The sequence below is a fragment of the Grampus griseus genome (assembly GCF_964374135.1).
Source record: "Grampus griseus genome assembly, chromosome: 4".
Classification (NCBI taxonomy): domain Eukaryota; kingdom Metazoa; phylum Chordata; class Mammalia; order Artiodactyla; family Delphinidae; genus Grampus; species Grampus griseus.
Genome location: NC_138997.1, coordinates 106,843,527 through 106,867,492, shown reverse-complemented (window position 1 = coordinate 106,867,492; position 23,966 = coordinate 106,843,527). Strand labels below are relative to the sequence as shown.

Below are 23,966 nucleotides of genomic sequence, written 5' to 3'. Positions count from 1 at the left end.
AGGCTCCGTTCTGAGGGCTCCCAAAGCCCACTGTCCAAGATGGCACAAGAACTGAACCTGGCACTTATCCCTGCAGGGTGAGCCCTCGTTGATGTCTCTTTTCATACCACTATGGTCTTTGGGTTAATAAAAATATTTGTGGAAACACAATATTATACAGAAAGGCAACTTTTATTTATTCAAATTAAATTATAGTATGAGTTTCCTATACAAATAAAATCTTTTTGTAAATAAAAATACAAAATGCTACAAATTTCAGTCATGTAAAAATGCAAAAATAATATCTGTATTATTATACCCATATATTTTCCCTTTACCACGACCAAAATGTACAGTAGTTACACGCAGTTCACACCACGTCTGGGAGACGGTCTCTCAAGCCTTCTGGGGCACAAGGCTTGTTCAGTCCCTCGTCCACTTCCACGATGTGCCAGGAGGCCTTTCTTCCCACACGCTGAGCTCAAGGCACTTCCGACGACCACCCCCTGTCAGGAGGGACAGAGTCTAGCCTCTCGGGCTAAAGCCGCCTCTGATGCTGAGCTGCTGACAGAGGACCTCACTGGTCCAGCTCGCTTTCATTCTGCAGCGTCTTCATCGCCAGCCCCCAGAGGGTCATGCTGGAGAAGAACTGTCCCTCCGAGTTCCTGTACCCAGGGGCAGACGCGCGGCTGCCCAGGGGGTCGGCGCAGTGATGGTCCAGGGCAGCCAGGGACGAGCGGATCGCGGCCATACCGTCGGCTTGCAGCGGCTCCGTGCCAGCCGAGGCCTCCACGCCCGAGTAGCTGTAGGCCTGGTGCTGCGCCTGCGGCACATGAGGCTTGGCGAGCTTGAGGGGACCCAAGCTGAGCTTCTCCTGCTCACTTGCTCCGTGAGACTGAACCAGGGACCGGAACTTACAGTGGCCGTCAAATTCTGCCACTGAGTCTTCTTCCACTGGGTGGACGGGGATTTTAACAGACACGGGCATCAAAGTCAAGGACACGTCCTGAGAAAAAGAATCCGAGCTCTGAGATTTCTCCAGGTCCGAGGTCTCGATGGCCTGCGTGAGCTCCTCCAGAGCGTCCTGCCCCTGGTCATCAGCCCTGCAGTGCATCTTCTTGTGCCGCCGGAGCACGGCAGAGCGGGTGAAGCACTTGTTGCAGATGTCACACGTGTACGGCTTCTCCCCTGTGTGAGTGCGGACGTGCCTGCGGAGGTCGCCGGATCCTCCGAAACATTTTCCTGGAAGAAGAAAAAGGGATCTTTTCAGAGGAGAACATTCTGGAAGGAGTCCCCTCCACCCCTGCTAAACCCCAAAGGACTCTGCTTCCATGTGAACTCAGCTGAGCCCTGCTGTCACCTGCTCGCTCTGATTCCAGACTCTTCCACTCTTCTCCGGCTGTAGCCCCTCCAACCTGCAGCCTTGGTCTGGGCGTCTCGTGCGAGGGCTCTGGAGCCCCGTCTCCCTGCACAGGAGTACTCGCTGGGTGGGCCTGGGCGCCTGCCCCAAACGCCCACACTGGGAAACCGCATCAGTTTTGTTCAGATTTTCACAAATCTAACACAGCCAATCTATAGTTTAGAAGCATCTTTTCTGAAGGTACTTATGTATTCAGCTTTTAACATAATTTTACGCATCCTTCTCCAGGTCCTATTTCCTTTCTCTGGGTATAAGCTAGAGGTAGGGGATCTAGTCCCGTCATGAGAGTAGGTTAGAAGATCGGAAGAGAAAAACCAATAAATATCCTTATAGAAGTCATAACACATTTACCAAGGTCTGAAACAAACTACACAATTTACATGGACACATATTTTAGAACTTTTCACTTATTCTTATGTCATTATATTTGAATTCTCAGCTATCCAGCCCTGGTCAAGCAACAGTGGGCTATCTGGGCTGCTTCCAGCTGTTTGCTACTATACCTGAGGTTCGACTAACATCTTTCTTTTCATTGTTTCCTTAAGATAAATTCTCAGTAGTGGAATTAGTAGGCAAAAGGTGTTAACTATTTTCAGGGTCCTTAACGTGTATAAACTTCAGCCACAGTAGAGTTCCCAGCGAGGCAGGGGATATGGGAGGGGTCTCCCCTCTGCCCTCAAGTCAAGACAGGGCAGCCAGGCTCGATGTGTGTCCATCAGGAGGTCACGGTGGGGCAGCGCTTGCCTCCAGGTGTGGGCCTGCAATCCCCCAGAGCACGGAATGTGAGTATGTCCCCAGATGGGAAATGAGCCAGCCTGGGGCCTAAGAGGACTGCCTAGAGAGGCGTCGGGGTGCCAACAGAGAAAGTCTCCTCGGAGGAAACTGCTTTTACAAAACCAAGCACTAAAGGAAGTCCCGCTGAAAGAAAATGCACCTTTCCATCTCGGAAAAGTACAGCTGAGTGCTGGGGAAGGAGGACAGAGTGGAAGGGAAGGCTGTCTTTAGAAGAAGCATGAAATGCTGGAGAGACAGGGACAGGGACAGGGACGGGGGAAGGAGGGAAGGAAGGGGCAGAGAGAGGACCAAGCTTTAAACTCAGCAAAGCTCAGAATGGGAAGCCACCTTAAAACGGAAACTGTCTTTTGAATCCAAGAAAATGAAAACATACATCCACACATAAACATGTACATGAATGCTCAGAGTAGATTTGCTAAGTGAAATGAAGTCAGTTACAAAAGATCACGTATTACATGTTTCCATTTATATGAAATGTCTGCAACAGGCAAATCTATAGGGACCGAGAGTAGATTAAGGGTTACCTCGGGTTGGCGGGAGGGGATGGGGAGTGACTGCTAATGGGTGTGGGGTTTCTTTTTTAGGGTGAGGAAAAGGTTCTAAGATTACATGGTGGTGAGGGTAGCACAACACTGAATACACCCAAACCGCTGAACCGTTCACTTTAAATGGCTAGATTTTATAGTACGGGATTTATCTCAATAAAGGTGTTATAAAGCTTTGAACCTGTCATGAAAGACCATTCCTGCTCCCTTTCTCCCTCCCCCTTTCCCTGAAAGCTGACCTTGTTAGGGTCAGAAACCATGGTCAGTGAGTGGCTGGAGGGGTGGAAACGAAGTGGGGGGAAGAGAGGGTCCTGCTGCACTGCTTTCTCTACAGGGTCTTAGCCAGCAGCAGGCCTGGCTGGGGAAGGAAGAGAAGAGTGAACCTGAAATCAAGTTCACAGTTGTAATAATAATTTAGAACTGACATTTTAAACTAGTGATTTGAGACTGCATTTGTGATTTAAAGTGATGCAATTTTACCCTTTAATAGTAATGGAGCTGCCGACATTGGTGTCCAGGAGATCTGTACACAGTGTAAGTGGGAGATACAAACAAAGCTGCCTCCCTTTGGTTACATCCCACGCGTCCTGCCCTAATTTAGATACCAACCACAACTAGAACAAGCCACTCCGAGGATGCCCCAATTCCAGGCTCCCCACAGCCTGACTCTGAGCATTTTTCCTATTTGTTCTAAACAGGTAATCGTAAAAATGGTTATTCACTCGTTTGCCCGCGATTCAATCCACATTGTCAGGGGCACATGTGTGCACATGTGCACAGCTGCACCACACATGCATACAGGCCCTCCCAGTTCTTCAGAGGTTCCAACACTCTGTTATCACAGGTACCAGGCGACCTAACTTGCAATCCTAGTTTCCTCATCTGTGCAGTGATGTGCCTGGAAACTGAGAGCTGCCAGCCTTCCATTTCCTTCCTGATGACTTTTCTGAAGCGTCAAATGCCATAGAAACGACCTTTACTTCATGATACACAATATGATCTCAAGAAGCCCTCCCTCTTGAGCCTACCGTGTGCCCCCGAGGCCCCAGCAGGCCACCATGCTCTAGCCCCTGCTGTTGCACCCCACGCTCTCCCCCGCTTTTCCAACTGCCAACCCTCCACGGGCCCAGACCAGGAGCACAGGGCACCTGGGACTCAGTATCAGTCATCTCTGTAACTGGAGCACCCAGGACAGTTCCTGATACCTTGAAGACACTCAGTAAATGTCTGCTACACAAATGCAGACGAATCAGAGGACCAAGGTGGTTAAGAAACAGCATCACTTCCATTTCACCCATGAAAACAGGGACGACTTATCTGAGACCCCTAACAGCCCAGGATGGAGTGGACACAGACCCCGGTGCCCTCCCCACAGGGATGACCAGGTGACCACAGGTCTGCAGTGGGCAGGAACTTACCACAGGCAGAGCAGCTGTAAGGCCGCTCACCCGTGTGCCGAACTCTATGCTTTACCAACTTCCTCTGCATGTTAAAAGACTTTCCACACTCATCACAGGTGAAGACTTTATCAGCCGTGTGTGTCTTTTTGTGCTCCTTCAAATTACTGAAGTTACTGAACCCTAGAGAGACCACAACAGGGGTTAAATTGAAGGGCTGAAAACATTTTAATCAGAAATTTTCAAGGAAGAAAAGGGAAACCCTCAGCTATACCTCGACCACAGATGTCACACAAGTGTGGTTTTTCTCCTGAGTGAATAATGATGTGACGCTGGACATCACCAGAGGCTGCAAACCTGTAATGCAATTTGGAAATTCAATTAACAGCCTTTCTACGTCACTGCAAATCTTTCTAATTGCAAGTCGCTGAGGGAGGAGATGAGCTGCTCCCTCTATTACTTCGGAATGTGATGAGGAGTGGCCTGATTTCATTTCAGAGGTTTAAAAAAAACAAAAGTTTACTTTTTTTCTCTTTTTAAAGGAAAGTAGAAAATGATCCAAGTGTTTTGTTTCTACAACATTTTTTCTTACCTACTTTCACTAACCTTTCTTCTTCAGAGGTGATCACTAAGTTGGCTTGGGGAGTAACTCCAACCCAACCCCCAGTATGAAGCTCTATGCTCTTTCCTTCCCACCACACTCGATAGCAGGATAAGAGGTTGCATTTGGGGGAAGGTGTTGCATAAAGACATGATTTTAAATGCATGGAGCTCAGAAGGCTCACATTTAAAACATCCTGCAAAACAGGGACCCCAAGCGAAGCAGCAGGGGGCTTATGCTAAGAGGCGCCTCAAACAGGCAGTACATGTGACCTGGGCACTAAACCTGGGTGTTCAGGCAGCTATGGCAGAAAGGGAGACATGTCAGGCTAGGTAGCTTTCACTTCTTTGTTTTCTACCATCTGCAAAGGTAACTGTCTTCCTGGAACCGAATCAAGAGTGCTGTCCCATCCTAGCAGAGGACTGTGACTATAGCTGTCCTATGCCCATCCCACCCCGCCCCCAACTCCTGAGTACGAACTTATCAGGGGCCGAGAATCTGTATGTGCCCAACACAGCATTTAGCACACAGTAGGTGACTAATAAATGCTGAATGAATGACTGGTTAAACGAATGAAGAAAACACTGTGTGACTGGTATAGTCCTGGTTGTTGCCTGCTGTCCTAGAATGACCAACCAATAGACCATAGACTATGTGGACTCCCGACAAACACCCCCAGTGAGGGGCGGGGAGTCCACGCTGCAGGCCGGTGTGCCCAGAGGAGGGACCATCTCTCATACTGCTCTCCACCTCCAGAGGGAGACTGTCACCAAGTCAAGCCTCACTTTCCAAGTCCAAGGCCTCCCCAGCCCTCAGGCTTGCCACGCCTTCCTGTTGCTGAACTCTCGGCCCTTCACAGGTCTGGGTGCGCAGCTGGGGTGCCTCCTACCACCTCCTCTCCTGATTCCAGGCATTCAGGCTGCGAGTCTCATTACCCCTACCAGACAGTCACCTCCGTGGGGGCCAGTCATCTATTTTAACACACATTTTTGGAATGAATGGAAATTTTAGCATAATTTTGTTTCATGTAAAATCCCATTTCCTAAGACTTGTGTCCTAGATTCTCTTTCCTTTAATTAACATTTCCATTTCTTTTTGCTATTCTCATGTGTGTCACAAGAAAAGCCAGAGGGTTTGGCTTTACTGTGTTCCTGAGTGACAGTGAGCCCCTACGCGGCTCAGAGATGCCAAGACTGCTCCTGACGTGTGAATGAACGAACCCAGCACTGACCTCTTCCCGCAGATCTCGCAGATGTATGGTTTCTCCCCAGAATGCCGACGTAAGTGAGTCTGCAAATTACCCGCCTGTAAAAAAGGAAAAGAAAAAACATGCCAATAGTGAAAAAAAAATTTTAAGAGCACATAAATTCAAAAGGAAAACTGGCAGATTTAGCCAGGTTCCAGTCCAACTTCCAAATGAAGACTCCGGATGCACGACTCAGACGCAGCCACATGCAAGGAGATCAAGGTGCGGCCTGGTTCTGAGTCAGGAGCAGCCCCGCCCAGCAGTGAGCTGAACAGGGGAGCCTCTCAGCTCTGCTCCACGCCAGCCCCTGGTCCATCCACGGTGTCACACCCCTCTAAAATGGGCCCGACACACTGTGGAGGCTGCTTTAGGGGTCACTAAGCTTGTGTTGTAAACAGCTCTTGATGTATTTTATTTCATTTTTTTTTTTAAAACCTGGACCACCTATATGCAACATCATTTGGAAAAAAGGTAGCACTTGTACTTGGTTATTTCAGTATTCACTGTTTCTTCCTGAAAAACAGCTTTTGTTTATAAAGAAAGTAAGACATTTCCAAAAAGTATTTCTTCTTGGCGGTACAGTTGTTCTGCCTGACAGGTTGGTCATTTTCACCTTCATGCAAAAAAGCAAATCAGGAGATTCACAGTAGTCCTTCAGCTGCAGGCCTTTTACGTTTCTAATCTCTGAAACTAGCAGGGCTTTACGAAGAATAACTGATTTAAATGGAGATCACAAAATAGATTTCCATGTACTAATCAACAGGAAATCAATATTAAATTGCCTAAAGTACAGTGAAATTAAACCTGCAAATGCCTCAGATATTACAAAAGCTACTGGCAAATGTTTCAAATTAGGATTTGGAAACACAGTCTTCCATTGTTATAATATAATACTCTCAATCTGTCATTTCCCAACTTAATTTTTTTATAGTGTTCTCTTACAAAAAAACACTGAGCAGGATGACTATATCTAAAGGTAATAATGTTGCAGGCCTTATGCACAAAATTAGCCAAAAAAAGAGAATGAACAGTAATATCCAACTCACAAACTTGGCTATGTAAATTTACAAATTTGCTATGTATATTTTAAACGAAATGCAAAGATAGTTCATGGTTATAGGTTTGAAGGTGGTTCTGAACCCGTGGACAGGTATAAAGAATGTTGTCTGTAGATTTTATGTTATATAACACAGAAGATTCTTTATGTCTATCAGACTCTGGGAAACACTAAGTTAGAGACTACATTTCAGAATATGATAAATATAGCTTAGGAAAAAACTTGTTTATTTTAGATAACCAAAGAGAAAGAATCTGGCAAAACACTGGGAAATACCCAGCTTTTAACTGAATGACTATTAATAACAGTAATAAAACAGCAAATGTCAACAGCAATAGATATTTGGTCTACTCAGGCCTTTACAAGTACAGTATAACTAAATTACTCTTAGAAATTGGTATTATTATCTCTGTTTTCTAGGTGTAAAACTGAGATTCAGATAAATAAATTAGTTGCTCTAGTTACATGGTAGGCCAGAAATTAGTATTAGTTTGTCTGAGTTTAAACTCTTGTCTTACATGAGTGCGTGCAAGTTTCTGTGAATAAACTAGCTTGTGCTGAATTCAGTATGACAAGCAGTCACTTTGCCATACAGGAACCAGTTCACTGGAGTGGAGATAATGCACCACTGAGGGCTTTAAATCAGTCATTTCCAAATTTCAGAAAAGCTTTTCATTTAAATAACAATTTGAATAGCACCATCTGCTCAACAGTTAAATTAGATCCCTCTTGTTTCAAGTTATTTTGTAAACTATGTATTATGATTGAAATGCATTCTGATTTGATTCTTAGCAATGCTGCATCTTTCTTTTTTAAATAAAGCGTAACAATTACTTATTTTCAAAGTAAACAAGTAAACAATTACTTTGGTTTTCAAAGTAAACAATTACTTGTTTTCAAACTGAATGATCTTCCACTTAATATTATAGTACACAACAGTAAAATAAACTTTAAGATGTTTCCTTAGCTATTTAATACTGGACATGTCTAATGAAAGTAATTATCATTCCCCCAAATAAAGGAGCACAAATTAGTCTGATAAATGGTATAAAAGTAGATTAAATAATGGAAACATTCAGGCAAAAACATCCAATAATGCATTCAGATAATTTATACCGAATTACATAGCACAGTGGGGCCCAGATTATTTGCCCTTTAGTCAAGAGTATTTATTTTTGGTAAACTTTGCTATGCTTTATTACACATCTTAGAAATAATCTATAGTTGGATCCATGAAAACTCCAGTAAGTGCTAATACTAGTAGCCCTCATTTATGAAGAGTTTACTATGAATGGAACACTTTGCTAAGCAGTTGCAAATAGTGTTTCAGTGAGTCGTCACAATGTCCTCATAAAGTATAATTCACACATTACAGGAAGTAAACAGAGGCTCTGGGAGGGAAGCAGCCTCAGCCCCCATAGCTGGGATGGAATATTCTAATTCAGCTTCGTCTGTGGACTCAAAAGCTTGTGCTGCTGTTGGGCTGAAAAATATCTGCACAAAAGGAAGTTCCACCCTTTCTAAGTGGATACCATTTTAAATTAGGATGGAGTTGTCAGAATTTTGAAGTGAAAAACTCTGTTGTAGAAAAGAAGTTAACACCTGATTTGTTGAGCAGTTTAAAAAATAAACTCTTTCTAATAGGTACCTGAAACTCAGTATTTAAACATGATCAAACCAGGCAGAGATTCTCCGGCAGAGTACTCTTCTAGTGGCTGCTGATTGTTTATATAAAAAAATAGAGAACCGTAAAACTTCAGAGAAAGAGAACTCAGATCTTAAAAGTAATCTAGTTCAGAAGTTTTAAGACTTTGAAACAAAACAAAAAAAAATATGGAGATAAACACTGAGATATCACCTAAAGAACAATGATCATTATATTGATAAAAGGATATTTAACACTGAAAATGTGGGAAATATCACCTCAGAGCTGAAAATTTAAAAATTTAAGAAAAGTTCATTAAAATATTCTTATTTTTTGCATTTTCACCATGGATGGGATGAAACTTTGCCACCCCTGGCATCGGGCCACATCACTGCCCTGGAATGTGTCTAAGCAGCCTCCTACGGGATGCTGTATCCCGTCAGTCATGCCCTGGACACGACACAGGAGCTGCTGGGAGGGCACCGAGCCTCTTAGAACCTGTCCTTCTGCAGCAGCTGCTCAGTGTTTCTATTCTGCCTCCTTGGAGAGACAAAGCAACTCCATTCCTCTCCCCAAAGACAGCTAAATACACTGTTTCCCTTTTCCTGTTTCTCATGTGACAGGCACTCCAGACCTGTCACTATCTTAGTTTTCTCCCCTGGATGCATCAAATGGCCCAGGTTCTCCTCCACACGGGAGACACGTGGCTCCAAATGGAGCCTCATTCATACTCTAAAGTACTGCGTGACTCTTACTTGCTGAGATCCAGGCCCGTACAGTGTCCAGAATTATATTAATACGTGCATAGTTTGTTGTCACAATCCAGGCGTATCACAGCGTTTTAAAGCTGAGGTCTCAAACTGCTTGCTGACTCATAATTAAGGTTGTGGCTGACCTTTTTTTTTTAAAAAAAGACTAACACTGCGAAATACTACACAGCATAAAAGATTAATTCTTATTGGTAGGTCTGTTTTCTAAATCTTCCAGAAAGGAAAATATTTCCAGTCCATTGTAACCACAGGTATTCCAGTTCGTATGAGAAATGAAGGACAGGTTACTGAGTATTCGTGTGTAAACGCCACCACTGCTCTCTCCACCTGGAATGCCAGAGACTCTAGGCTGATCAATGACTCCGTCTTCAGTGCCCACCCCGCCCCCGCCAGCTTTCAGGTAGAAATGACTACTCTCCTCTTCATACCGTTGCCTATACAAGTGTCACGGCACTTGCAGCGTTTCATTGTGCTTTATCAGTTTATACAACTGTTTCTTCCTCTAACCGCAAAGCTCCTTGAAGCCTTTACTTGTCTTTGTGCCCTAGCACATGGCAGAGCTTATTCACAAAAATTTTGTTACTTCATTATGAAATAAAACAGTGATATACATCTGTAAACTATTATTATACATAACTTTACAGTCATAAAAATCTGGTAAACATAGAGACACCAACACAGAAGAGGATTTCTGTAACGTTTATCTGACAGGGCTGCCCTTGGTGGGACTCGAGAGGGAAAGTGTAGGACAAGGTCTGAAGCAGTGGACAGGGCTGCCATCCAAACCACTGTATTAAAAAGTACCAACACTCAAGCCCCAGCCCCAACCAACAGAGTCAGAATCTCTGAGGGTGAGCCCGGCATTAACGCCAGGAGAGAAGGCCGAAGGCAGATTCGATGCTTGAATGCCTGGGTACACTTTATTTGGTTAGCACTGAAGAGTCAAGGAAGGGTTCCAAGCAAGAAAAGGAGAGAACCTAAATTGTTATCACAACGTAAACGTATAAAGGACTTTCATGTCCATTTTTTCATTTAATTCTAATAGTCCCATGAGGTGGTATTATCCCTATTTTTAAGAATTAGAAAAATGAGGCCCAGAGTAGAGATTGCTAACTATTAACGGTCATTAATCCAGGTTTTACGCTTTCCCACTACACCAAAACTAGAAAGGTTAAAATGGTGGGATGGGGGGTGGAGAAAGTGCACCTTAGGAAGACTGGTCTACAAGAGCAGAGAGGACAGAGAGAGAAGGGAGGCAATGGCAACAGGAGAGGGACTAGTGACGTGTCCTGAGGACTCACCATGAGCCAGGTGAGATGCTAATCATCTTATGAACTCACTGACTCCTCACACACCATGGGGGTCAAGGGTCTCACACCCTTGCTCTATAGATAAGAAAGCTGAGTGCCAAATGGTTAGGTAGTTTGTCCAAGGTCAGAGCAGTAAACCAGAGGCTGGATCCAAATCCAGACTGTCTGGCTCTAGAGGCCAAGCTCTGACCCCCAGGTGAGGCTGGTAGGAAGAAGCACAGGCCTCAACGAGAGAGGCAGGTAGAGCAACGACCCCTCCACTCAGTTCAGCAGCAGCTCACTGAACACTTGGTGGGTGCACGGACCCTGCCTGGACTAGTAATACACAGGAACACGTTAGGATGAGGTGAATCACTGCTTGCAGCCAGTAGGAAGAGTGAGAAGTAATTAGATGGCAGGTCTGGGTGTGTGGGAGACTGATGAAGGGTAAACTGGAAGAGCCGGCTCCGTGGGGATGTGACAAAAGCAGGGGCCGCACTCCTGCTGTTGCCGTGCTCTGCGGGGCCACGCTGCCCCGCTCTCTCCACAATAGAGGGCTCGAGTCCTCCGTTGAGGCCCAGCCCCAAGGTCCTTCCCCAGCAAGACAGCATTTGCACATGCTGTTACTCCAGGATTAGCATGCGTGTGTAAAAAACAGTTGTGGGGTGACTGCTTCCTCTGCAGGACTGTGCACTGGGACCCTGCGAGAAGCTTCTGGAATGCCAATGCCCGGCACGTGGCAAGGGAAGAGTTACCTTCCATTTCAGAAGGAAAAGCAGGATCCCACAGCCATTCTATCATGTTCAAAATTTTCTTTAGAACATTCAATCTCTAGGTTTCTCTACGTCTAGTGCCCAGATCAGTACAGAGCCCACAGGAGGACACAACACATGCCGGCTGAGTGAGAGAATACATGTGCAATGGTAGTGAAAGCAGGGAATGAAATGTGTTTGGTCTTTTCTCCAACATCCTAACACCTAGTGTCTCAGTAAGAATAAGGACATTTGTCTTGGATCTAGCCCAGCACAACGTGCAGCCCCCAAGTGGTGTTCAATATGGTTTATATCACTTGTGGAGGAAAAGAAATATACTAGAAATGGACCCATCCTTAATGGGGGAAAAAGGTATTATGAGAGTTCACACACTTATAAAAAATGGTATTTTCCGCCCAATGAACTAGAAATTTCTTTTCTTGAAAATTATTTTTTTCTTGATTTAGTCTGAAGTCTTTTAAGTTACAGATATCATCAGAGGCTTCTCTCCCAAGTCCAAAAGTATGTCTTATCTGTAATAAAAATAAACACTGGGTTTCAGGTTTCCAATTATTAACAATAAATAAAAGAATTCCCACCTGAGAGAAATGTTTCCCACAAATGTTACATTCAAAAGGTTTCTCACCTAAAACAAAACAAAACAAAACAACAACTTGTAAAACCATGGGTAACATCTGCAGGATAGTTTTCTGTGTAAAATGTTTAAGCTGTCTCTTTTGTCCCACTTTCCAAACCACAGCATTACATACTTTATCAACAGACTATGAAAACGGGAGCCTCTGTCCTCATCCTCATCATCTCTCGCGCCCTTAGATGACAGGCAGAGATGATAAAAGTGAAATCTATATTTACTTTTCTCTAAAAAATTAAACTGTTCTCCAAATTTACACCTGTGTTGAAATCAAACGTATTTATCTGCATTCAAACCATATTTAGGCTTTGGACACATACTTTTCCTTCAGTTGAAAATCAAATGTGAGTTTTCTGGCTGAACAGCATGAACCTGGTCACCCGTCCTCAGCCTGACTCCTGCAATGACCACCGATTCCTAACAGAACCAGGGTGACTCATTCACACCACATGAGGTATGAACCTGGGACAGCCCAAAGCAGAGCGGGATCTCCTGAAAGTGTGATGGGAAAAATCCCCTCCCCACTGCCTTTCAGCCTTGGTTGCAACGTGCTGACAGGGGAAAAGAAGATTCCATGATGAGACATGTTCCCCTGCTGACTGTTTGGCCCCGACTTCAGCAACTCTGAATAATTACAGTTTGGTACAGAATAGATGGAAAGAATGGACTCTACTACAAAGAAACCACAGCAATTCTGAAGACAGTCTCTAGAAAATAATCTGTTTAAAAACATACTTCAGGTACTGCCTTTAACACCTCTAGAACCCTAATAAACAGACTGTTAAGACCAAGAACCTTCCATTTTTCCCACTCCCCTCAAATCAAGTGCTTTCATTAAGAGCCTTTTAAAAAAATAACACAAATGTTTCCCTTCCTACTGTATTGCTGGGGTGTGCCAGCTTTATGGGCTTCTGCTAAGGTACTTTTATTTTGATCTTTTCCTAAAAACTATTTAATGGCTTCCTCAAGGATAAGGGGGGAGCTTCTGACCCCAAGTACAGTTGACCCTTGGACAACAGGGTTTTAACTGCACAGGTCCACTCATACATGGATTTTTTTCAGTAGTAAATATTACAGTACTACATGATGGAAGTTGGCTGAGTCTGCAGATGTGGCGGAACCAGTACATGGAGGACCAACTATAAGTTAGACTAGGATTTTCAACTGCTCAGAGGGTCAGTGCCCCTCAGCCCTGCGTTGTTCGAGGGTCAACTGTAATTATAATCATATGGATGCTGTATTTTGTACTACATTTATGTCTGAAGTTAAGGGATAATAGATGTTACGTTAAAGTCCGCCCTATGAGATATGAGAGTCTGAAAAAAGAGATCACTAGTTCCTAAGACTCTCAAGTGACCAGGGTTAACAACCCTACTCCAGTGGTTCTCAAAACTTTTTGTTCTCAGGACCTCTTTACGCTCTTAACAACTGAGGACCCTAAGAGCTTTTGTTCACATGGGCCATATTTGGCAGTATAGTCCATATTAGAAATCAAAACTGAGTGATTTTTGAAACACACGACTAGACATTTTTCACTGGCCTCCAGAGTGAAGGCCTCATCACAGATCCTGCAGCCTTTAGCCGACTCCACTGTACACTTGTGGGAGAAGGAGAAGGAAAAGGCAAGGAGCATCCTACATTATGATACAAATAGTTTTGGCCTCAATGACCCCCTGAAAGGGTTCCCCAGATCATACTTTGAGAACTGCTGCCCTTCTCAATATATTTATGTCCCAGGAAGCAGCTGTGCCATATAACTGTATGACTACTATTAACCAAAGATGTTCTTGCAGAATAAACAATTCTTGTTTCCTTTAAAGCTAAATAGGTAAGTTTCTCAAATAAAAATTATAGTGATCATTAGGCTCCAGAAAATTACAGAATGACCTGAATTAAGTTTTTACAGGGCAAAACTGAGTCAATGATACTGTCTTCATATGGAGTAATAATAATGATAGCATCTTATATTCAAATACACCAAAATTTATAAAGGGCTTTCATAAATATTAATTCAGTCTCAACAGTGCAATGAGGTAGTAAACACCTAAGCAAACAGGGAATCAAAAGTGATAACAGGACATCACATCAATGGTCACAATTACACAAGTACCTTGAAAAGCAGTTACTTTAGAAGCATCCTATAACATATTCCTTCTCATGCCTCTAAGATAATTGCCATTAATTTGTAATGTGTACTAGAGTCATCATGCTTAAATGCAGGAAGGAAAGTAATATATATGTATTATATTACATAATGTACACATACTGTGTAACACTTTCTTTTAAAGCTTTTGGAAAAAATAAACATTTTGGAAAGGGGAGGTATGAATTACATGAACTAAGGTATGAATTAAGGTAACAAAACTTTGAAAATTCAATGTTCAGATGGAAGGATTTTCACTTGAAAATATCAAATGGTTAAAGCTGATCCTTATTAAAAAGTTTGCCTCCTGCCTCCCAAATCACAATTTTTTAAACCTGATATTCAAATTACCTTCCAAAGCTTTCAGGATTACTCAAACTAAATTACTTCAGTCTGAATTAACCTACCTTAGGCTTTTAAAAAATAAACAATCTAATTCTAAAGAGAGAACTAAATATTGCTTATCTGTTTTAGAATTAATTTGAAAATCTGAGTGCATCAAAATAATCTGCCATACTGTAGAGATGGAAAGTTTCCCATATACAACCGCAATTAAAGTTAAAATGAAACGTGTACCATTCTTTTAAACTGGTTCTATGAAAGCATTTACAGAAATGAAGATTATTCTTTAAAAGGCATCACCAAAAGTATAAAATAAAAAATAGCTAACACTCTTTGATTTTTTGGGGTAAATATCAATGACGTCATCAAGCAATAGCAAAACTTCTTACAAAAACAGGAGCAGGCAGTGGTGTCTGATCGTCTGCATTATTTCCTTTCCTTCTGCCTGCGGGGACCGAATCAGTGTACCTGTATGAGACCGTTTGTGAAGCTCCAAATTGCTGGGATGTTTAAAAGGTTTTCCACACAATTCACACGCATACTGTCTCTGTGACTGAAGTGTCTGGGATTGGTCTTCCAGGGCCGCAGTGTCTTCGGGCCTCTCCATCTCATTCATGCAATTAAAATTCTCAGAACTGATGAGTTCTTCACTTTCTTTTTCTTCAGCACTTTGGCTGTTAACTTTCTCTACACTATGGTCACTGGCAGATTCTATCCTCTTGGTTAACCTGTCATCTGATTTGGGTTCAGATGTCTGCTCTGCAGATTTCTGTGACTTTAAGAAATTTAGCTTCTTAAGGTGAATGGCCTTCTTGAGCCTCATCTGTCTGGTAGGTTGTTGGCTTGTGTGGTCTGGCTCAGGGTCTGGGGTAGGTTCACTCAAAGGCTGGGCCAGGAAGTTGGAAGGCAAGTGCTCGGAGGACTCCAGGACACACTCGGCGTGACCAACAGCACAGGGCTGGTGTTCCGCGGCATGAAGGTCTGAGGATGTGCTGAAAGTGAAAGGCTGCTTGATTATTCTCTCATGACTGGGACAGGTGGCTTGTTTATAGTACTGCTTACTGTACAAGTTTCTGAGCTTGTAGTAATAGTTTGGCTGTTTGAAAGGCAGTTCTGTGCAGCTGCCATCTAACGTATCAGGGGCTTGTTTTGAGGTTTCAGCTGTGGAAGTATGAAGACCAACTGAGGGTGGGGCATGAGAATGTGATTCATCCACAACTCTACCCTGCTGAACACCTGCTGAGCACTCCTGCAGCAAATGAGGGGCGTAGTTTTCACTGATAACACAATTAGCGTCAGGAGTCAAAGCACTTTGCAGGGAGAATGTACTGTGACAAGGCAGGCCGGGTGGCTGGTCTACACCGGCTGACTTTAAGAATGTGTGACACAGATTCAGAACATTCTGAACTTGCAAACACTGTGCCGTGTCCAGCATGACTTGTATATTGTCCTGGTTAAGATCCAGATGCGATGTGTACATGAAGTCCAGGATCTGCCCGATGCCGCTTACATTTTTAATATCCAAGTGAAAAACATCATTCTTCTGACCTGAAGAATTCTGAAAGAGGCTCCTGATAAAAGAAAGGATATCTGCTTACAGTGTTAACAGTTCATACATTCTGATAGCTTTTTTTATAAATAATATCCATGTTAATATTCAAAATTACCATCCTTCTATAAATGCCAAGATTTTAAAATTAAGTATGCTTTAATCCTTTAAAAGGTTTTGGCAAGCCATCCAATAAAGCAACTCGGACGCACTGAATTAGTGTGTTGAATATCCAAACTTCCAAGGAAATCTCAACATAAAATTTTGAAATATACTCATTGTTCTTTTTTTCAAAATGCAATTATCTAAATGTAATACTAATTGCAGAGTATAGAAACTAAAGAACACACATTTTTCAATATTTTGTGTTTAGTCTGACAAAGTACATATCTCAGACCATAAAACACATACAAAAATATTTCCATATGTCTTAAAAACATCTGAAAATAAAAATAGCTATAATAAACCAACCCTAGATATACACTAATTTTTTAAAATTTCAATTTGTTAATTGTGGCAAAATACACATAATGTCAAACACTTGACTATGGTTCATACGATAAATTCAGTGGCATTAAGTACATTCACGTTGTTGTACAACCATCACTACTAACCATTTCCAGGACCTTTTCAACATCCCAAACAGAAACTCTATACCTGTGAAACAATAACTCCCATTATCCCCATCCCCTCAGCCCCTGGAAACCACCATTCTGCTTTCTGTCTCTAGGAATCTGACTACTCTAGGTACTTGACAGATACTCATTTTTTAAGTGGTAATTTATCTGGCTGTCAGATGTTTCTCAGCAACCCAATGGTCCATAAACCAGCAGTGAGAGAGCCCTATAAGTTAATGGGGGGAAAAGGCACCATAAAGCCCAGGCACTTTGTTCTGGGCACAAGTCAAGTTCACTGGTGAATGAATTTGTCGCATGTAAAACTACCAAGTTGAGTCAGGTAAATTGTCTTGCAAGTTTGTTAAAGACTTTTTATCAAATGCAATCACCTGCATCCCCCAAACAGCCTTCAGTTCTGTTCTAATATGTACTTAAGGAAAGTACATATCAGAAGTAGAGTGGGGAAAACTCAAAATAGCCAATGTATCACAACATCTAAACCTAACTGTTCTATGAAAACAGAACAAGCAAAGACCAAGTAGGGGACCATTTTGCACACGGGCAAAAAGTGCTGCCTACCTCAGTGAGCCAATCCACTATAATACAACTTGTAGCATATATGACAGCTGGGATTTAATTTGATGATTCCGGATTATCAAGGAATGAGTAAATCCTTTTCCATATGTTGTTTACTAGAGCAATAAAATAGTATGAATTTTAGGGGAAAAAAGGTACTGAAAAAGAAGCTTTAGTGCTTAAAGAGAGATAAATCTAGTTAATCAGAAAATGTATGTAGAATACATAATCTAATGTTAAAAATAAATGAAATACTATCGCTTGATATTATTATTTATAAGTAAATCTTTCACTGAGGCAAAAATGATTACAGGGGTAAGTAAACTGAGTTCAAACCTGTTTACTTAGAATAGTCAAATGAGAAACAAAAACTAAAATGTTTTAATTAAAAAAAAATAGCGTATAGAATGCTCTCTGATTTCTTATCAAAGAAATGTTCTTACCAGAAATTCTATTTCTCAATCTTTTTATTCTGAAAGGATAAGAAATGTATACAGAAGACGGACGTTAATTGGAACTATTAAAATCAAAGACAAAGTGCCAAAATAGTTTCAAGTGCCCCAAATATATTTTAGTTAAAAGGCTCTTTCCCTCTCAGGTTACTCTAAATATTCAATACAAAAGCAAAAAACCCACAATGTGCTACAAAAGATAAGGAGAGTGAAATCCAAGGAGAAAATAAAATTTAGTCAAAATAGTTCCATTCTAGAAGAGCTTTCTCTCCGTACAATTGGAAGAACAAAGTCTAAAATATGTACCTAAAGTACTGGCTGAAAGCTGCTAGAACATTCTTATGTGCTTTAAAGCAGACTCCTTTCACCACCAACATACAGTCACAAAGCAGGCCTTGAATACGCTGCTCGTGCAGCTGCTGGAGGAGATGGCAGCTGTGAGTAGCAACTGGGTCCATGCTCCACCATCCAGGAGACCTAGGACAAAGGACATGGATAAGTTGTGATTCCTGATGCCATCACCAGAAATCAAATGGCACCCAAACCCAGTGGCTGACCTGTGCTTCACTGTCATGATTCCCTGTCACAACAGTTTAAAAAAACGAGCAAAAAACATAGCTTCTGAAGCATCTAGACCAACGCTGTTCAACAGAACCATCAGCAATGATGGACATGTTCCTTATCTGCACTGCTCAATACAGCAGCCGTGAGCCACACAGGGCCGCTGAACACTGGGAATGTGGTGAGTACGACCGAGGAACTGAACATGTAATGTAATTTATACTTAAACAGTCACCATATTTGGCAGTGCAAATCCAGAATATGACCATGCTAATACTACATGCACGTCTCTCATTTCTACCTAGATTACTTCAATGAAAAAATATACATATATAAACACTTATGAGGTTGGAAAATGGCCAACTGGATAAGATGAAATCAATACTTATTGAGCAGCTGTATATGGGGCACTGAAGTAGAAGTTGAGGAAAATTACGAGCCTATTTGGGGAGATAAGACACAAGCCAAAATAAATGAACACACACCATAAGACGGCAATAAGAGAGGTACCGCAAGGCAGCACCTCCATCCATTCGTCCCTCCAGCCTCTCTGACAAGGCGCTACTTTAGCAGAGACCTGAGGAAGGAACGGGAATGAGCCGGGGCTCCTGGAACAGAAACACTGGCAATCATGAAGTGTGAGCCAGAGCTGAGTGGGCAGCTGAAGCCAAGGGAGAGGGAGGACCTGACACCAGGGGGAAGGAAGAGGCAGGGAGGGGAAGGACAAGCAGAGGGCCAGACCACGTAGAGCCTTGCAGGGCCTTTTAAGAACCTTGACTTTGACTCTGAATGAGACGGAAGCCATTATATGGATACAGAAAATTTCATCACTCATCATCTACTTACTGACTCCTCTGTGCCAGGCTCAAGGGCTACAGCGGTAAGCAAAACACCCCAGGTCCCCACCCTCCTGAAGCTTACATTCTAGGGGAGGAAACACACACACAAGTACACGACAATGAAGACAAACAGTCTGAGCTAGATACTTCATGAGTTAAGACACGGGCTCTGATGATGAGGAGCTCAGTCTAGTAAGAGATGGTGTTTGGAAGAGGAACAGTGGGGAGAAATGGAGTCAGACTGAGGTGAGACTATGGAAGTTAAAATGGCAGTTTGGTGGTAAAAACTAAAAAGCCATTACCTGCTTTCTTTGCTTTCATTCTCAATACATAAGCATTACTGAAGAAGTCACTAAACCATGAAGGCAAAATCTTTTTAACATGGCCTCTACTTCTATTATTGTTATTATTGTTATTATTATTATTATTAGGTTTACTTCCTATTAATCCCAGGTGTGCCCTCCAAAATAAACTACCTGCAGCTCCCCAAACAAGCTGTGTTCCTGGCCAGTTTTGGACCCCTAGCCCACTACTCACTAGCTATACGACTGGGCAAATGACTTCTCTGTGTCCTACTTTCCTCATCCTATCTCACAGTTATTGAGATAATTGTGAGAACCCATGTGAACATTTAATATAGCCCCTGGCAATGTATTAAATATTCAACTCATGTTATCTAGAAGGAACACCTAGAGAGCCAGTTAAAATGCAGAGTCCTGGGGCCGAGGCATCTGCACTGTACGCATCCAGGTGATTCTGAAGCAGGTGGACTGCAGACCTCTGCCTTGCTCTCTCCTCAAAAGTCTCTGGTTCTGACACTTCCTGCCCTGGGAATACTTTATTGACAAATGACTCTCCCACCTTCCAGATAACGCCCACGCTCTGAACACGGTTTGGCTGAGCTGTCACCTGCTCCTGAAGTCTTTCCGGCCACGTTTCCCCTTCCCCACCGTTCCTTCCTCAAGTCTGACTTTGGGGTCACATCTGTGCGATCTTACCGCATAAATACTTCAGTAAGATACCCTGTCATTATGTCCTATCACCTGTGTCTCCAACTCTGCCGTGAGTTCTGAAGGTACCATCTTATCCACCTTCACCTGGCACACAGCAGATACTCAACCACTAAAATGCACGCTAGCTGATCTCTGCTGCTGGTTAGTAACGTTTTCTATTTGTTTCTTTTCAACTCCGTCTACATTCCCCACAACAGTGCTTCTGAATCCTTTCCATTCTCTTCATTCTCACCACGTCTGTCTCCCTCTTCCATAAAAATGACTGTGACGCTGACTTCACTCAGGTTGATTCCATGAATGACTTACTATACCCTGAGTGCCTTTAAATTCCTTTTGTGATTCCAAATTTCCCGCTCACCCCCCTCAATCCCTTCACCTCAAAGGATGAAGCGCGCCTTCTCCTTCCAAAGCTGACTTCCCTTCTCCTCCCCTTCTAGGACTCTGCTTCATCACCCCTTTCAGTGCTCCACTCTGTCCTCCACTGGTTCACCAGTCCCTGTAAACACGCCAAGATGGCCCCGTGTTGAAAAAAGCAAAACAAAACAAAACAGGACAACAAACCTTTCCCCCAGGTATATCTAGTCATCACAGGGCCCCCCTCTCACACGTTTGAAAGAGCAATCTACATACCCTACTTTACTTTCTCACCACTCCTTTTTTCACCTTACAACCTGCTGCCCTTCTCACTGTGCTGAAACAGACTCCCCACAGTGGCCTGCCCTCAGTCCCTTCCCCCCAAGCTTTCCCACAACAGGTGGTGGTGCAGCCTGCCCACCTCCACTGTGGAACTCCTCCTGCCCAGAAGGCTCCCGGTTCTCCATGTCCCTGATCTGTCCCATCTCCAGGCTGCACTTCTTCCCCTGTGAGCCCCCCACACGTTAATGTCCCTTAAGATTCAGCACCTGGGCCCTCTTCTCTTTCCCATCACCATCACATCTATTCTTGGCTTTCACCTGCTCAGAGCAGACAATTCCTAAATTTGAAACTCCAGCTTCAGCCACCAGTTCCAAATGTCCAGCTTTCTGTGAACATCTCCAACCGTATGACCCTTCAACTCAGAATCTCCACATCTCATCTCCCATCATCTCACCTCCTGGTTCCTAAACCCTGGATGGAGCCCATGCTCTTATGCCCATGAGAAAAAGGACATTAAAAACACAACATAGAACCTTCCTCCAAAGACTTAAATGTTAAAATACAGAAAATATTCTGAATCTATATTAGACATTCTCTAGCTATAGAGAAGTGACATGCAAAGTTATGAACCATTCCACAGTTTACTTTGACTATAAAAATTGTAACTATTCTATATTACTTAATATAGTTCTCTAATTGCTTCATGATGTCAATCCTGTGCCTCTCCAATAAGATTATAAAAAACTCCAGAAAACGAATTTGCATCTTGTATTTCTTATGTGTCCTATGAATAACAGCTATGAATAATAATGTATCATGTACCTAGTAACAATAACAACAAATATTTATCAAATGTTTCCTCTATGCCAGGCAGTATTTGAAGCTCTTTACACATATTAACTCATTTAATCCTCAGAATAACTGTAAAATAGATACTACATACTATTAGCCTCATTTTACAGACGAGAACAATGAAGCATTTGGTGGATAAAAGAGGTCCACAACTTCTCTGACCCTCTTCCCAAGGGGAGGTGGGATCTAGGTCTCCTTGAATCTGAACAGCCTCTACCTTAATCAACAGAACAGGTAAAAGGAAGGGTGTAAAGCTGTGCCCATTTCTGGGCCCAAGCCCTACAAGCCGACAGCTTCCACCTTCCACGTTTTGGACACAGGCTCTAGAAGGCCTGAGTCAATAGCAGGACTGTCAGACACACAGCTGGAGAGAGCACATGGGGCAGGAGAAGGTCTCAGCTGAGCCCAGCCTTCCAGCCATTCCTTCCCAGGTACCAGATGTGGGAGCAAAGCCACAATGAATGCTCCACACCAGCCCTTCCAGCTGATCACCACTCCCAGTCCACACATGTGGAGCTGAAGAACCACCCAGCACGGCCCTGACTGAATTCCTGACCCACAAAACCGTGAGATAAAATAAAACAGTTTTTAAGTCACCAAGTTTTGGGATAGTTTGTCACACAGCAATAGATAACCTGAACAGAGTTACAGAGGACAAACACAGCTAATAAGTAATAGGTAATCAATAAGGCACAGAATTGGGATTTAAACCCAGGGAATCTGACTCCAAAGTCCACATGCTTAACCACTTCTCCAAGTTACATGCAATAGCTCAAAGGCCTTCCTTGGAATAAGTCAGTAGCCTCTTCAGTCTACTACCTATACCTGACTATCCAGGTGATCCCAGAGATAAGCACCAAAGTAAAGCACAGCACAGCACACATGAGGATGAACACGTGCAACACAGGCGCTGTGTTGTGATACAAGAGGCACGGGGCTCTCTATATATTTTCAGCTAACTCACTTTGTCACAAGGTAAAAAAATCTTCTGTCTTGTTGATCAGCGTATCTCTGGTACCTAGAAGTGTGCCTTCGACACAGTAGGTGCTCAATACATGGTTTCAGGATGGATGGAGATTCTGGGCCTCAGTTTTTTCCTCTGTGAAAGTGGAGGGGTTCCCCCATTGGGTCAGATAATCTCTAAGGTATCCTCCTGTTCTAAATGCTACAAATTTATACCAAGATAGTATAGATTACTATCTTGCTGACACCTTGATCTTGGACTTCTAGTTCCCAGAACTGTGAGAAAATAAATGTCTACTGTTCAAGGTCCCCACCAGGCTGCGGTATTTTGTTATAGCAGCCCTCACATACACCCTCTGTTCCATTCCCAACCCTGCTCACCTCCAGAAAGAAAGCCTCCTTATCACCCACACAGCCCCACTCTAGGCCTAATGCTTCTCACAATTCCCTGTTCAAACCCCGTTCAACCTTCATTCACTCATTGAAGCAACACACACTTAGTCTCCACCTCTGTGTGCGCGACCTGTCTTAAGGGCTGCGAAGAGCAGCCAAGCGATTAAGCCGTAGGCACTCTGAGTGCTTTACATTCACCAACTCCTGAAATCCTACAAGAACCCCACCACGTAGGAACCGTTATTACACCCGTTTTACAGACGCGGAACCGAGGCACGGAGAGGTCTTACGCCAGTGGGGCTGGGGGGGGGGGGCTAGGAGCTCTGTAGTCTTAAGCACTATTATCAACTACAGCGTGATGCAGCGAGCCGGGGCGGGGAGGGACCCGCTTCTTCCCGCGGGCGGTGCCCGGGCGGCCGACAGCGACTAGCCGGAGGAGGCCGGGAGGGGACGCGGGTGGGGTTTCCATGCCGAGGGAGCTGCACGAAGGGGAGGGCCCCGCTCGAGGCCCCGGACCGGTCTTGGTCTCTGAGCCAGAGCACCGCGCGGCCACGGGTTAACACGACTGATCCGGCAGCTCCACGGACCCTCGCGGTGCCCGGGGATGCGAGGGCGGCAGTGGTTCCATGCTCTGCCCGACCCTCGGGAACCCAGCGTGGGTTCCGGGGTGCTCCCACCGCGCCGAACCCGCACGCCCTTAAGAGGCCGGCCTCCTGGCCCGGCGCCTACCTTCCCCTCGGAGGCCGATCCACGCCCCGCCGCCTTCTCTTCTCTTGCCGCCGCCGCCGCCCTCAGCGCCGCTAGCCGGGTTCCGCCGGCAGCCGAACCACCCAGACAACGCCCCCTCGTCCAGCACGATCCGCCTCCGGCTTCCGGTTGCGT

At 43.9% G+C, this 23,966-nt stretch overlaps 1 protein-coding gene across 2 annotated transcripts; it reads right to left on the bottom strand.

Annotated features, from left to right (window-relative positions):
- Positions 1–321: 321 nt before the first annotated feature.
- On the bottom strand, positions 322–23,946 carry ZBTB49 (zinc finger and BTB domain containing 49). Of its 2 annotated transcripts, XM_082653723.1 has the most exons (8): positions 23,814–23,927; positions 18,134–18,304; positions 15,102–16,204; positions 12,096–12,142; positions 5,969–6,042; positions 4,411–4,493; positions 4,158–4,319; positions 322–1,221 (listed from the first exon to the last, which is right to left on the bottom strand). In XM_082653723.1, the coding sequence occupies exons 2-8, from the start codon at positions 18,283–18,285 to the stop codon at positions 557–559; spliced, it is 2,286 nt and encodes a 761-aa protein (XP_082509849.1). In that variant the 5' UTR covers positions 18,286–18,304; positions 23,814–23,927; the 3' UTR covers positions 322–556. The 2 variants fall into 2 exon arrangements, with proteins under 2 accessions (XP_082509849.1, XP_082509850.1); XM_082653724.1 differs by lacking the exon at positions 18,134–18,304 and having other exon boundaries at positions 23,814–23,946.
- Positions 23,947–23,966: the final 20 nt, after the last annotated feature.

Coding starts and splice junctions, on each gene's coding strand:
- ZBTB49 (XM_082653723.1), bottom strand. CDS start 18,285: ATGGACCCAGTTGCTACTCACAGCTGCCATCTCCTCCAGCAGCTGCAC. Junction 16,205..18,133: donor GCTTTCAGCCAGTACTTTAG/GTACATATTTTA, acceptor TTCTTTTATCAG/GAGCCTCTTTCAGAATTCTT. Junction 12,143..15,101: donor TCACAAACGGTCTCATACAG/GTACACTGATTC, acceptor GTTTTGTTTTAG/GTGAGAAACCTTTTGAATGT.